At 44.2% G+C, this 15,971-nt stretch overlaps 1 protein-coding gene across 1 annotated transcript in view; it reads left to right on the top strand.

Annotated features, from left to right (window-relative positions):
- The first annotated feature begins 381 nt into the window (after positions 1-381).
- The window catches only part of nwd2 (NACHT and WD repeat domain containing 2), a 35,458-nt gene continuing 19,868 nt past the window's right edge, over positions 382-15,971 (top strand). Inside the window, exons 1-3 of the mRNA XM_028429721.1 lie at positions 382-529; positions 1,464-1,635; positions 9,144-9,232. Of these exons, the coding sequence (XP_028285522.1) occupies positions 515-529; positions 1,464-1,635; positions 9,144-9,232 (276 nt within the window). The 5' untranslated portion in view covers positions 382-514. The remainder of the gene's footprint in view (positions 530-1,463; positions 1,636-9,143; positions 9,233-15,971) is intronic.

The following is a 15,971-nucleotide window of genomic DNA, read 5'->3' as shown; positions in this document are numbered from 1 at the left end:
CGGAGAGGAGAGGAGAGGAGAGGAGAGGAGGGAGACGGAGCATCCACAGCTTCCCTGTCACCTCCGTCAAGACGGACACTAACAGACAGAGCACAACCGGAAGCAAGCCCTTCTCTTTCAACGTAAAAGCCTAACTTCAGAAGACGTTTGGTGAGTACGGCGCTAAAAGATGTTGGAACACTCATCCTGCGTGGTGTTTTCAGTAAAACATAATTCTCAAGGCATTTCTTGGTTTTCAACGTTCCATGAAAGAGTGTTAGCGTAGTTGTGCGTTTTTATTTTGAAAAGTTCCACCGGTGGTGCTGCAGTTGTTTCCGCCGCCTTCACCTTCCCTCAGTCTCTCAGAGCTCGGTCGGCTCGCTGAGACAGCAGGATGCCAAAGGGAGCACTCCGACACACTGCGTCCGTTTTACCGTCTCCCGACGCCGTCTCTCGGTCACAGCGACTCTGATGGGCGTTTTTACCTTCTTCCTCTTACCGTCCACCACGCTTGGATATTTTCGGAAGCCTCGAAATGAAGCGAATGAATGTGAGCAACAAGAAGTATCCTGTTGTTGTGCCTGCTGTCTCCAGCATCACTATTAGTCAAGTACTCCCTGTGGATCCTCTGTGGTTTTTAGTTGAGAGGATTTGATGTAGTGCTCAGTAGTGGACTACCACAACTTCCCCCTTCCTTTGCCTTTTTGTGTTTGTGTGTGTGTGTTGTCTCTTTTTTTGAGGTTTTCCGTCTTTGAAAACAAAGATTTCAGGATAAACCAACTCCGGGAAAACCAGCGACTTGACATCTGCTCCAGGCGGAATAACCATTCTTAGCGGTTATTCGCCTTTTCCAAGCATCTTCTCTGGGGTGGGAACACGACTGATGCTTGCCTTGCTCGTCTGTTCGAGTTTTGTATATCGTCTCGTTTCTGTTTGTCTGTTTGTGTCCCACAGTGGCATGAAAATTCATGAATGCGTCCAAGGACATGTATACAAATTACGCATGCACCATGACGGTAGTAGGCTGTGCGTAATATTCTATTATTACTATCCCTGTCACATTGAATGCTGTAACAAACCACATTCAGACTCATTCCTGTGTTTGGGGGACGATTTGGCAGATCCATCCTAACTTGATTGCTGTGTGTGTGTGTGTGTGTGTGTGTGTGTGTGTATGGGCGTTATGACCACGGCAAGGTGGATCATTTGTAGTATTTTGAGTGAGTTTAGTGCACGTTTTGGGCAATGTTTTTGCGTGTAATTACTTAAAGTTAAATATAAAGACACATATATGCTGTGTAATTAACGCCCCATGTGTGTGTGTGTGTGTGTGTGGATGGATGGTTCAGGGGAATCTGCGCGCAAACATGTGCACGTTTGTCCATGTGCCTGGATGTGATGTGCGCCTCTGGCCGCGCTAACATGCCTCCCCCTTCCTTCCTTTCTTTCCCTCCTCTTTCCCTCTCCCGTCTGCGTGTGTGCAGCCACGCTGGAAGTCGCCTCCCATGTGGCCGTCGGGAGTGGGGAGCAGGCAGCCTTGCCCGCGGGAGTCGGCGCTGCGCAGGGCGGCCATCAGCGGCAACATCAACGCCCTTCCTCCGCACCATGTCCCCACCGGCCGCAGCGTCCGGGTCTTCATCTGTGCCAACCCCGACGGTAAGAGGAGTGTGAAACCCACACACACACACACCCCACTCTCTCTCTCCACTGTCCCTCTCACAAATATCAGACATAAAAAAAATAAATACCAGCCTGGTCCACTATTGATTTAAGTTTCTCTGTTTTTTTAGTGGACTCACATGACATTTACTGTAAAGACCCACTTATCCTAATGGCTGCACATCTTAAATTATGACAAGAAACAAACAGTTCATTCCAATAATGCAGTGAGAGAACACAGAGTGCCTGGTGTGAGCAGAGTGTGGCTCATGAGGGAGACACCCAGTTGCAGCTCTGTATTTGAATATGCCCTCTGGGCGAAGGGGGGTAAAAATAGGCTCAGTAAAACTGGAGTAAACAAGGCAAGGGAAGTAGAGTAGGCTAAGGATGGAGGAGGAGGAGGGCACCATGAGGGTTTTAGAAGAGAGAGAAGGTGAAAATGAATGCATTGGCATGGGATTACTGCTCCGTAATGGCCCGCGGTAGGAGAGCGTGTCATTGTTTCACCACCTGTAGCTGACTCAGTCATTCAGGCCGTCCTGTCTCAGCATGAATTTAACGCTCCAATCTACACCTGGATGGGATGAGGGCGGAAAGACACACACATCTGAGCCTGATGATGAGATGATGCTTCCTAGTAGTAGTAATAGGCACTTTATTTTTCAAACCTGTTCGCTACACTTTCAGCTCCACACAACAGTGTCTCGCTGCTCTCTCATATGAGCTTTTCTTTACATTGTGGCAAACACACCTGCCACTAAAACAGGAACAACACCCAGCTATTTATACATGTGACCCAGGTCAACCTTCATCAGCCCTGCTTTAGAAACCGTTCCACCATGTTCACTAGAGGGGGCTGTCCATGCACTTATTTAAGTCCGTTCACCTGGCAGAATGCAGTCTAATCACACACAGGTAATATAATAAAATTAAGTCACACCATTGCTTTGGCACTGAAGCTGAATTGTAGCTAGAGATCCTGTTTCTCACCAGTGTTTGAGCACAAGGTGGAGGGAGCTCCCTGCTGGGATAACCATCACATCATCACAGGATAACTACACGTCTGATCACAGAGAATGCTCCAGTTTGACCCACAGAAACACTAATTTAGAGTTTGTCCGAGACTGGATTTAGGGGATCATTACTAAATTTGGGATGGACTACATGTAAGTCTATAGAGTATAAAGGTGAAATCTGCTTCAGCTGGTGCTGTAGGACCAGAGAAAACAGAGAAAAATGAGCTGCAGCACCCAGAATGCACTGGGTTTGTTGCTACTACAAGCTACAGATCATTGACTACACAGGTTTATATCCATCAATCCAAGCTCTGTAGCCACTGACTGCACACAGCAACTATACCAGCTGTCCCCGCCCAGCACCAGCCCAAGCTCTCTAGATGCATCACCGGATAGCCCTGATAGCAATGAACTAGGAGCTGTGGGTACAGGCTGCATAGAGGGGAGATAAATATCATTTATTTGCACATAATACAATGATTATGATGGCGGTCCAATTTAGGCAGAGATGTAGTACAAACAGTGATGCACAACATTATTAATAGGGCATCAGTATCAGCAGATATTAGCCTTAAACTGAGGTATCAGATAACAGCCAATAAGATGGAGATGTTAGCATGATGATGTTAGCGTTAAAAATGACATCAGTGTCTGCAAATCAGCAACAACAATTCAACACAGTGCATTCCCAATTAGGAGATGCATCACAGACTAGCCGGCTCGCTAATGTGCTAACATAATTTTATTAATAGGTCAAGCTGTGGGAGTAACAAAAAAGTGGTTGCCGATAACGGCTATATCTGTCCGTCTGTCTGTCTGTAGTCGCATCTTTTATGTTCTTTGTCATTGTGTTGACTGTGCTGCATTCACTGACCCATATGCCCTGAATGAAAAGCCACAGGCAGGTGTGATGCACTCCCACTGCTGCATTCAGTGCAGTGATATACAGTAGACTCTATAGTGGTATTAAAATGTGGAGCCAGACAACTAATTTGAGAGAATTTACATCCTCCCTCAAGTTCTCTTGGCTCAGGTGGATCTGTGTGTGTGTGTGTGTGTGTGGTCGCAGTCGATCAATTAAACCCCTCCACTATCTGTTGGTGCCAGTTGCCAGACAGCAACAACAAACTACACCAAAAAAAAAACCCCTAATGTGATTTATCCTGCCGTGTTTGTGTGCCTGCTGTGCGTTGCTTTGTGCATCATTGTGCTGCCCGTCTTGTTGGTCTATACGCGTGTTGTCAGTGTGTTTGTGAAGATCCCTATAAGCATATCAAGACAACTTCATTACCTTGCTGTAGTCACCGCAGGGGCTCCGGCAGTCATTCGTATGCAAGCTATCACTTAAGCTGTTTAAAGTTGATAAAGCACCAGACCTGAGGGATATGATGCATAAAATCATCTCCAAAGCGCTGTAATCAAGGCTGTAGCATGTCAACACAGAGACCACTAATTACATTACGTTTTACCCCACAATTATTGCCAGGGTACAGATTGACTTTGTTTGCAGTTGCAGGTTCTAAGTTCAGATTTCCTTTAAAAACATTCCTCTCTCCCTAATTACCCAATTTTTTTTGAATGGAGTCTGGTGAAAGAGAACAAAGCCGAGAGTGGGAGGGCCGAGGCAGAGATGACAGGTGCAGAGCATGTCTTTTGTTTAATAAATTGCTTCTCCTGGGCCGCTGAGTGCTGGATTTTTTGGACGACGCCGGCACCCCGTTCTGCGGTGTGCAAAGTTTATGACTCGTGGCTACTGAGCTGATTTCTCCCCTGTTTCATCAGGGAATGATGGTGATGATAGCCAGCAGCCTGCTACACAGACACAAGTCCAAACACAGAGTTATACTTTGCAGACAAAGACAACATTTTGGGTCTCATGACAAAATATATGGACAGAGACACTTGTTAGCTTGACCTAATTTGGCCTAATTTATAAATTTAATACAAAGACAGATGAGTTTTGGAACTGCTTACCACTATAAACCTGAAGTACAATGTTTTAGCTTAGCATACAGCAGCCTAAAATGCGACTAAATGCTACAGTCACAGTTTTCACAGCCTACTGCTGATTTCTTGCCTCTTGACCCCGTTCACCTTGGGGTCTGAACAGCGTGAATCTGGATGTATCTGGATTGATTTCAATCCACCTCTCGGAGGTGGATCTAGCCAGATTGGCTCAAATGTGTCTCAGGTTTGAATGCAAATCCGGCTAGCGAATCCTGCTAGCGACGTGATACTTCCGGTTCACGGGGACAGTGTCCGGGTCACGTACAAAAGCCGTATGTAAACAACTGTCGAACTACAACAGCTTTGCCCGAGTTTATTTTCGACAGGGCTACAAAGGAATAAACTGCTTTTTGAACCTTAAAGAAAAAATTAAACAACGGTCGACACACGTTCGTACCGCGGCCTGAATGGACTCTGTATATTACGAGGCGCCACCTAGCGGTTTGGAGGACAAGCCGGGAAAAAAAAAACCTATACAAACCTTTATTCACCACTTGATTCAGTGTAGTTTATATTGTGCTACATGTGCTGCAGACAGTCCTGACTGTATAGTAAACAATGGAGTTAGAGCCAGAGCTGTAATCAGGTTAGGCCGGACAGGACCAGAGCCCGACAAGTACATTTATGATTGACAGCTTTTTAAAAGCCTGAAGCCATTTCCAGCCCGGCATTATTCAAATGTGCACACAGCCATTTTGCCTTTTATCAAGAATGAGTCATTTCTACATGTTTTAACATAATTTATACATGACTAACACACACGCTATAGGCCACTTGGAAGTTGGAACAAAGAAATAAAATAACCTGTCGGGTCCTGTCAGGGCAAAGATCTTTAGCTTCAGTCAGAGCACGCACTGCTGGACAATCTATGTGATTACAGCCTTTTTTGTGTGCGGCCATATTGAAATGTATGCAAGTGTGTGTGTATTTAACGATATTGTCGCTGTAAGGATCCTGGTGACCGTTTTTTCTTAAGACAAAATTTAATTCAAAGACATATCAATATGTCCGTATGGCTCTGAGGCTGCCTTTGTGGAGGTATAAAAAAGATGCAAAGTAAAAACAGAACAAATGCTGCACTGAAAAGAGAATAAGCCTGTGTTGCTTCTGATTACACATTTATATCAAAGGAGCTTCAACTTCCTCCAGAAGTGCTTCCCATGTACTTTAAAAATGTGAAGACACTGGTAGCATCTCAGGAAACTGTAAAACTCCTTTAAATCACAAGTGCAGGGTCACACAATGATGAGATCCTCATTCACCATAGATCACATAAAAACCAAGCTGTGGTGCATCTCTGGCATAAATATAAAAACCCTAAATGCCCCACAAGTGGCTCTTAAGGGACCAGATGCTAGCGCAGCTGCTACCCAATGAACTTATTATAGTGTATTTTTATGTTTGACAGACTTAACACTGGTGTTGCGTGCAGCCGCTCTTCTGGTTATTTAAGCAAACACAAATTGAGTTACTGGCAGAGAGACGGGGGAGTTCCCCATATTGCTGTTACATGCAGTCCCACGTCTTTCAGCCCTCCGGTGCTTATCACCGAGTGCGTTTGGTGGCGCGGAAACCTCTGGTGGATTTCCTCCATCCTGAGTCAGTGGTATTCACATAACCTGTGCTCGGGAAAATGTAGGAACATCTGGCCTTTATGGATGGCTGATTTACACAGCCATAATTTGCCTTCAGCATCTTCCAGCTCGTTCGGTATCGATTTGCTCACTGACTGTGCCTTTACATCACCGCATCTCAGCTTCAGGAGTTTGCATTTGACAGTGAATGGCCTGATGTTATGTAGACTAGTGTATTTTATTGCTGTGAGGACAACAAATGAAATTTATAGCACTTCCACAACACACTGTCCCATCCATGTCAACATGGCTGACCACTGTGTCACAGCACTTGTTATGTTTGCTGAGACACTTTCTCTGTGTTAATCAAAGATCTCAAAAGCAGTCGGGCCTGCAGAGTGTCGCCCGTGCACGCTGATGAGAGTGGAGTGATTGCCGTGTCAGAGCCTTCGTTGATGAGGCTCAGACAGGGCAGCGGTGGAGTGGACTCCGAGTGTCCAGTGGAGGCAGCGTCAGTAAAACTTTACAGTGTGTCCTGCGGCTGGTGTTAGGTCAGAAAACATGACAAGTTTGGATTTAAAAGCAAAAAAAGCTGAAACATCCACTTGTCACAGCTCCTCTGAGAAGCTGTTTATGCATGTTTATGGTTGATACGTGTCATCAGCTCTCTGAAGAAAAAAAAAAATAACAGATCTGGATGTATTTATCTGCTTATGTCGTATTTAGTTATCATGTTATATGAACATAAACTAGGGCTGCAACGATTAGTCGAGTACTCGAGTAATAGTCAAGGGCAAAATGCGCTGACAACTAATTTAGAAAGCACGAGGGTTTCGGCTCTAGGCATGGAGTTTGTAGCGGATAAAGCAATGACAAATCAGCGGTCCAAAGTAGGTGTCCACTATTCAAATAGTCATTAGCTGCAGCCATACTTATGCGAAAATTACGACATTTACGTGTGATCCGATTACTTGAATAATCGTAAAAATAATCAGTGAATCGGTTGTTTGTGGCAGCCCTAACATAAACATAAATAAACCCTCTTCTGGTTGTCAGCAAGAAAATGGTAGAGAAGTTTGCTGCAGATTAGTCCAAGTGCCCCAAATGCATAGATTGAAGCCTGGCAATATGGATTGTCATGTGACCTTGTGATGTCACAAATCTTGCAGCTCCAGCTGCAGGGTCAGGATCCAGTTCAGAGTTCTCCTTATAGCTGACTATTTTGCCGAAACAGCCACCTGTTGCATTATGCATGTGCATTTGCACAGTTTAGCCAGCTGTGAGGTTAGCTAGCTTGCACAACATCAGTGCAATGTTGAAGACTTTTATCACACTTTGCAGATTTTCCTCCACTGCCCTTTAATTCCCCCCCCCCAATAAAAAGGACGAGGGAGTGAAAATAAAGAGAGCTGACAGTACACATCTGAAAGAGAAGATAGATTGGTCTGCACTATTGAAATAAACACATTGGAAAATTGAGAGGGAGGGACACACACAGCGAGGGAGCAGGCGAACGTAGGATCCAGCCTTTGTTCCTTTTGCATGTGGGTGTGCAGACAACAGACACACACATACGTCAGGCTGCCATAACTCATCAGCATCCCACAAAAAAAAGAAGAAGAAGGAGAAAAAGAAGAAGAAGAGAGGCGTCGCACTGTTATCAGCACACAACACAAACAACAACACAGTTTATTCTGTCAGGTCAGGAGGGGAGCAGATGCAGATTTGGATCGGACTTAATAATAAATCCCTGATATATCTGCACTTTGGTCGTCCCTTGTGTCACTGTAAGATATTATACATTATTTGTATGTAATGTATCACTGATGGAATGAGATGAGAGCCTCACAGATGCAGCGAACGCCATTTATTTAATTTGCATAGTATTATTACAGCCGTTTGGTTCTGATTTGACATTTTGCTCGGGTGGCTGTGGGCGGATACGTGTGCGGTCAAAGCCTTACTAAAGATAGATGAGAGATAGATACGTCAGACTACATTTGTGGGCTCCTCTACTCACGCTGCGTATGACACGGTTAGCAGCTGAGGGGCTGTTTATATACACGCCGTCCACCATGTGTGTGTGTGTGTGGCGATTCGGTCACACAGGGCCTCTCTGTTGGGCATATTCTGTTTTTAAACTATCCGTCCACACCCTTCAAAATACAAAAAAAAAAAAAGAGAGAGAGACAGAGACTGAGCCTGTCTAAATAAATTACAGTAACCATTTGGAAGATGGTGAGAAAGAAAGAAGAGCAGGGGAGAAAAGTGGGACACAACAAGAAGCCGTGGGCACTCACTCACTCTGTGACACTCTGACTGTCCAATATGATCACTGCCTTTGTAATGCTGGATAATCCCACATTCTTCAACAGTGTGTGGCTCTAATCATATTTTTATGATGGGAAAAAATGGGAGGGGGGGGGTGCATATTTAAATTGATGTGCTGCTGACTTTAATATTGAAATATATTACCCCAGAGGCGCATGGTTGTGACATGGTTACAGATGATTTGGTCTTTTTTTTTTCTTAAGTGATCATGAATTTTATTTTGAAAATTGACCAAAGGAGCCAGAAGAATAACCCTCATCACCCAGCCGATGTTTAATCACTTTCATCTCAAACCCAATAAAGGACCTGGCTTTGTGGAACAGAAAGCTCCAAGTAAGCTAAGCTAAGCTGACTGTTGGGAGAGAAAATGAGACCATATTTCCCCTTTTCCACCTATGCCTAATGCTAAGCTAAGCTAACTGTTGGGCCCTGCAAAGGAGACGGTCCATCCCAAAACTCAAGAGCGAATGAGACCATATTTCACCCCCTTTCCACCTATGCCTAATGCTAAGCTAAGCTAATTATAGTCTCTCTGCTCTAATGATCCACCTTTAACATTTGCTTTATCTTATTTCAGACACAGAAGCGGAGAGGAATGCGCTAAAAGAGCACGTCTACCCCAAACTACGAGACTTCTGCAGGGAGAACTATGGGATTGAATTCCAGGTAACTGGCTACATTTTTTTTCCCATCTCTTTTTCCCATCTTTGACCCGAACCCTCCAGAGCACTAGTTTTTCAGTACTGCCGCCATATCTACATTGTGGCTTACACAGCTGTACGGTGCCTGGAGGGGGGGCCCCCTGGAGCCGCATGCAGAGGTCCCTGTGCCTTCCAGCAGACAGAAGGCCAGCACAGATAAGGCCTCCATCATTGAAGGCAATCTGTGGATAACACAGTGCGATGCAACGGCGTTCCCTTTGTTGTTGTTCGGTGAACGGCCGCGCTCTCCCTCCGGTGGTGTCCACTGATCACCACCATTTGCATTTCAAATTAGCATCAGTGTACGTGGAGAGATTGCTATCAGAGGTTTGTTTGTTTAACAAATCCAGGAGAGACCTGAAGTCGGGGGGGGTGCGTTCTGTCATAGATTGTTCCTGGAAGGAGATTTGCTTCCATCGAGGGGACTTATGACCCCCTGAATTGTTTCATAAAACTGTAGTCAGCGGGGTGTCTGCAGCTAATTCTCATTTCATGCTAACAATGTTTGGATCACAAACAGCCCTGAGCTCATCTGAAGGTTTTCTAGGAAGACTTAATACAGTAGTGTTTATAGGATTGTTCACCCAGTTACACGGTTGGGTATTGTTCTAGTTTTTGTCATTGTGTTGGTTACGCACTACTGCCTTTATATTCTTTGCAATAATTACAATTTCAGTAAGACAGAACAATCCTTATATTGTAGGGAGCCCATAAGTGAGAACATGGAAGTCGGAATAAATGACTTTCTGTCCTCACAAAAGGTTCTTATAAAAGCAGCGTGATTGGTCTTTGACTGCTTAAAGAGTGCTCGATTTATCCAACTTGAAACCTTTTCTGACTGCCTGAGTTGAAATTACTGATGGCTGCTCCCTATGTTGGAAAATATAGCCAGCAATAAATGATGTAACATTTACTTCCGGGAGTGATGGTTAGCCACCGAGCACCAGATCCAAGCAGTGTACATCGGTAACATGCTAAGCTTAGCTTACATGCAAACATGGCACACTGTTATGATGTCAGGTGTGGATTTAAGCCAACAATAAATGATGTGATTTTAGCTTTCTATTAGCAAGGAGACATAAGACACCGCCAGATCTGCATCCTTGCTAATGTTCCTTTGATGGTAGTCTAGCGCAGAGATTCTGTCATTTTACAGACGACCAGATACATGTCAACACACCGGGAATGAAGCTGAATATATGAATGAATACAGTGTAGTGTTCCAATACTACAAACTATCAGTCAGACAGAAATACTGGAAAAGTGTGATGGAGATGTGAGAGATGACAGAGAGAGACAGAGACGTTGTGGTTTTGGCCGTCGTATCCGTGGCCACGTGTGCGTCTGGTGATTCAGCCTGCTGTGCTGAAGCATGAGCTGAAGGGCCTGGGAGTCAATACTATGACTCACTTACACTCCTCTCTCTCCTCCTCCTCCACCCCCCCCCCCCCCCCCCCCCCTGCTCCTCCTCATCCTTATCCACACCATGTGAGAATCATCACACTTTACAGGAGCTTCGTACCCATGTGCACGATGTGCATGTGTGTGTGGATTCTCTTTGATTTCATGTGTGTCATAGTGTGAGTTGTAGTTGCATTCATTTTTTTTTTTTTTTTTGCTTTGATTTGTAATTTATGTAGCATCCCGCCTCCCCTTTCACACACACGCTGCTCTGTCTCTCACACACACATCCGCTGGTACACACTGACACACATATGCCAAGCTGATGAAACCCATTTCTCCCCGGTCCCTCATCACTTGACTCAGTTTCCTATCCAGAGCGCTCCCTTAAGAGGATGGAGAGGGAGGAAGAGGGCACTGAAATCCAGCCCAGGGGCCGAGGGCTGCGTCCTCATTCAGTCAGCGCATAGCAGCAGCAGGGGGATCAGGCTCTGTGAGCCCTTTTTTTCATCATTTTTATCCCTCTTCTTTCATCACTCATCTATTTGTTCGTGTATTTCGAAATAAAATAGAGAGTAGAAGCAGAGAAATGTGGAGGAGTGGGGTCAGGTGGGGTCTGATTGACTGCTGGTCAAACATGGGGTTTCTCACTGGAAAATAAATATCCAGCCTCAAACCATATGGTGAGATTTTACAGCTTCATGCTCAGTTCATGAATTTATTTTGTTGACTTCCAGTTTTAGTTTGCCGTCCTCTTTCTCCATTTCTCTTATCTCGAGTTTTTGTAATTATTAGTGACTTAGTAAAATAACTTATCTTCTATAATAGGTCAAATATGAATCTGATAGAAAGCAGCTGCTGTCCAGCTGCAAATGAGACAAACTGCAGTCAAAGATCCGGTTAAAGTGGGTTTCAGGCCGTATCTGGATATTTCTGGATAGTTTTTTTCCTGAATCTGAACAACGTGAATCTGGATATAACCAGATAGATCTCTCAGTGGATCTATCCGGCTAACGCGTACAAAAGCCGTATGTAAACAACCGTCAAAGTACGACAGCTTTGCCCTGAGTTTATTTTCCACGGTGCTACAAAGGAATAAACTGCTTTTTAAACTGAAAAAAATGAAAGAACGAGCGACACAGGACAAAAAAAAAAAACAAAACACACACACGCGCAGTCCTAACGCGACCTGAACAGACTTTGATGAGGCGCCACCTAGCGGTTTGGAGGACAACAAACACGTCGTGTTGTAAAAACAAAAACTTGATGCTGTCATTTTTGGTTACAATGGTGACAAGCTCTGGCCCTGACAACAAGTACTAGAAAAAGGACTAGAAATATTTGTTCTCATATTACATTTTCCTGACGATGATGATGGTGGTGGGCTGGATTTTAGTGTATTAAACTCACAAGTGTAGTGCAGCATCAGTACAATAAACCCTCCTCTGTGAAGGTTATAGAGTTTGTAGAGCTGATGAATTAGATTCCTTTACATCACTGTGTAGTGGTAGATAAAGTGAGAACGGAAATTTTCAACAGGTTAATATTCTGCAGGCTGCGACCGACATATTTGTTGCTAAAAGCTGCACAAAAAAAGAGTTAAAAAGCAGCTACACTGTTATTGCAGAGGGTCATGTTGTTGATATTGGTTCCTCCTACGACACGGATGAGCCCGTAGATCTACTCCCAGTCCCGCTTTCATTGTGAGAACGTCAGCTTCTCGCACTGCGCTGCTGTAAAAATCTCAGCTCCCTCCTTCGACTCATAAATCATCACAAGCAGGAGTCAAACTGAATCTCGGGGCCACTAGAAGCAGCTCTGTTAATAATGTGGTTGCCAAACTTACTGACCGTCACACACACACACACACGGTGCAATTCTAATAAAAGTTTTCCAGCCACAGCTGTGAGAATCTGTTCAACGGCTGTCACTCACTGCTTTTACGTCTCACAACACAGGCGGCGCGATGGGGGACGAGATGAGGGGTGAGATGACATTTGGCGATGATTAAAAAAAAAAGAATCCTATTCATGTATTCTATTATGCTTGCACTTTAAATGGAGGGGGAAAACGCCTGTCAGGATGGCTTTGTCATCAAAGATGCAGGGCTCTTACAATAGTATGTCACCCACTTAAAATTTAAACAGCGCTGCATCTGATGTTTTTTAGCTGCTTCCCTGTACTCGGATATTTTTACAGATGACACCTATTAATACTTTTTAAAGTATGTGTCACTTTTCTATTTTTTTTTCTTTATACCGATCTCCAGAGAGACAGTGAAGGCTTCGCTAGTTGCGCCGTCTGTTTCTGCAACCCATGGGTGAGCTCTTCATCCTGTGAGGACGATGTTTCATTACTTCCACCGCAGTGGTTGCATTTTCTCTCCTGTCGGTGTATTTGTTGTCAGCTTCACTAACACGCATTTCTCTGACAGACAGATTGGACAGAGGGTGGGCAGAAAAATGTCAAAAAAGGCAAGATGCCGTTTTAAATTTTTAGTAAAAACGGAGCAGCTCACTTTGGCCTTCTTCTGTCTACAGACTGATAGAAAAATAAGCAGTGTAACCCAAAGGCCCTACTACTCTGATAAAAAAAATGGAGTCAGAGAAAGTGGCTCTCCAAGTGTAAGCAGTGTGTATTTATGCCATTAGAGCCGTCGTGTTTATGCTTGGTTAAAATGTAAAAACAGCCCGACTACCTCAGGACACAGAGTTTCTAAAACACACTCATTCATTTTAGACCAACAACCTGAGGAGGAAGCATTCCTCTTTGCTTCTTTACATTTACTTTAAAGCTGTAATAAACTAGGCTACTGGTGCTACTTGCCACAAAGCTGATGTAATGGTTTTTAAATGGTTAATTCTTGCAACGTCAACATGTTAGGAAGACTGTAAACTGCAGTCCATTTTCACACAGAGATTATACTTTAATCCCACCTTCGCATAAACATCAAATGAATCCGGTATAATTTGTGCCTTCAAAGCACATCAAACATGCTGCTTGAAAGGAGCTTATGTCTCAGTCATAAGCTCGTACAGGACCACAAAAGTCATCTTAAGAGAGAGGATTGGTTCCAGCACTGATTGTGTTAACGTGGATGGATGTACTCCATGTAGAGCTCACGTGAATAAGACATTTTCTGATGATCTTAGCCTGAGTAAGCCCTAAGTACACTAATGGCGCGCTCTATAGTGTTTTTACAGCATTTTACAGCACTTGCCAACGGTTTGTGTTTGTTGAATGAGCCTGCATCCTTCATCCTGGGGGTTTGTAGCATCAATGGCAAGCTAAGCCTCTAACACTCAGGACTCTACCTATGATTTTCTTATGGTCTGCCATTTTCAAGCATGTGATGTATTTAAAAATAGCATTTTCCAGCAAATACATCATGACATCCGCTACAGCTACTAGCATATGCTGCTAATTTGTTCAGAATACATGGATGATTATTGTCATACCTGCAGCCGCAGTGCATCTAAACACTTAACCCTATGATAACATTCATCCAAATATGCTGTGTAAACATAGTCTAATCCCCCCGTTCACACTGGTCAAATGAATCTGGCTAGAGTGGGATTCGGGCCGAATCTGGATATATCCGGATAGTTTTTTTCTGAGTGTAAACACTATGAATCCGGCTATATCCAGCTTGATTTCAATCCACCTCTCGGAGTTGGATCTAGCCGGATTGGCTCAGGTCTGAACACAAATATGGCTAGTGAATCCCGCTAGCGACGTCATACTTCCGGTTCACGGGGACAGTGTCTGGGTCGCGTACAAAAGCCGTATGTAAACAACCGTCGAACTACGACAGATTTGCCCCGAATTTATTTTCCACAGGGCTACAAAGGAATAAACTGCTTTTTGAACCGAAAAAATGAAAGAACGAGCGACAAGGGACAAAAAGAAAAACGCAAGCACATGCACGTGGTCCTACTGTGGCCTAAACGGACTGAATATTACGAGACGCCACCTAGCGGTTTGGAGGACAACAAACAAGCCGGGTCAAGCTGGATTGAGTGCGGACACACGTGTGTGATATCTGGCTGGCTATCTGGATTCAATCCTATTCTAGCTGGATTGACTTTCTCCAGTGTGAACGTGGCCTAACTGATGGTTCAGTTGCAGGATGTGGATCCAGATCAAGTAGCAGAATATAGGTCCCAGAGTTGTACTGGACAACCTCTAAAAAAGCAGCATGTAGTATATATCTTTTCAGGGCACTAGCAGCCTTAGGGTAGTGGTATATTTTTTGCATCTCTAAGAGTGGAAGAGTCTATGTGATATAAATGTTATCAGAACGAAGATACCTGTGGACACTAGCTACAAGGACATGAACTGCAGTGGGTGTTTGGAATGGTCAGCAGGAACATGGAGCTAAATAAAAGATCAATAAGTCACTCAGAAAATGTCTGTACGTGTCCTCCAAGAGGAAAGTCGGCCGCAGTATAATCCTGTAAATTCTTCCCCAGCACTGAACTTTAACTCATTGTGATTCAGCTGCACCATCTAAAACAGTATAAACACAATTTATCCCTCATATTAGCTGTGTTAAATATGTAAGTCAGAGTTCCTGCCTGTGTTGTGTTTATATCAACGCTAACATTTCATATTTGGAAGTGATTAAATCTGCTGTATCCTCGAGCTGCAGCATGCCACTGTTCATCAAACATTCTTAGAGATTTACTACACGGTCTTAATAAAAAGCGCCTGCAGCACGGAGCTTAAGATATACTGTATTTATGTTGGCGCTGTGTCTATTTTTACTGTTGTTTCTTTGCCCGAGTCTTTCTGTCGGTGGGGTTTTTTCCCGACTGATTTCATGCCCTTTCTTCCTGGGCATCTTGGGCATAATCCCAAAGACTAATATTCTAACATTCAATAAATAAAAAAAAGGCTTCGCCTACACTTGACCCGCCACGGGCGAACGCCTTCCAAGGGCATTAGAAAGCCGCTTAGTCGAAGCTGCTTCGTCTCTTACGTAAGCAGCAGCAGCAGCAGCAGCACCCCTAGTACTGTAGTTTTAGGGGGGGGAGTAATCAGAGAGAGGACGTTGGCATGAAGGAAAAAGAGAGGAGGGCAAAAAAAAGAGTTCCAGCCAAATCCAGTCCCACAGGAGTCCTTCTCTTCATCTTACTGTGCCTCCTTCGTTAACTAATCCCTGTCCAAATACTTTCCCTCTTCACTTCATTTATGTGTCCTTGCCTGCTTTGGATACACATTCCTCAACTGTCCTTCATCCCTCCACACTCCAGTAGGTGCAATTCAATCAGGATATCCCTCCCCCAACACACACACAGTGG

Source organism: Parambassis ranga, chromosome 18, assembly GCF_900634625.1.
Source record: "Parambassis ranga chromosome 18, fParRan2.1, whole genome shotgun sequence".
Classification (NCBI taxonomy): Eukaryota; Metazoa; Chordata; class Actinopteri; family Ambassidae; genus Parambassis; species Parambassis ranga.
The sequence above is the reverse complement of the archived record's forward strand: the minus strand, read 5'-3'. Positions and strand labels throughout refer to the sequence as shown.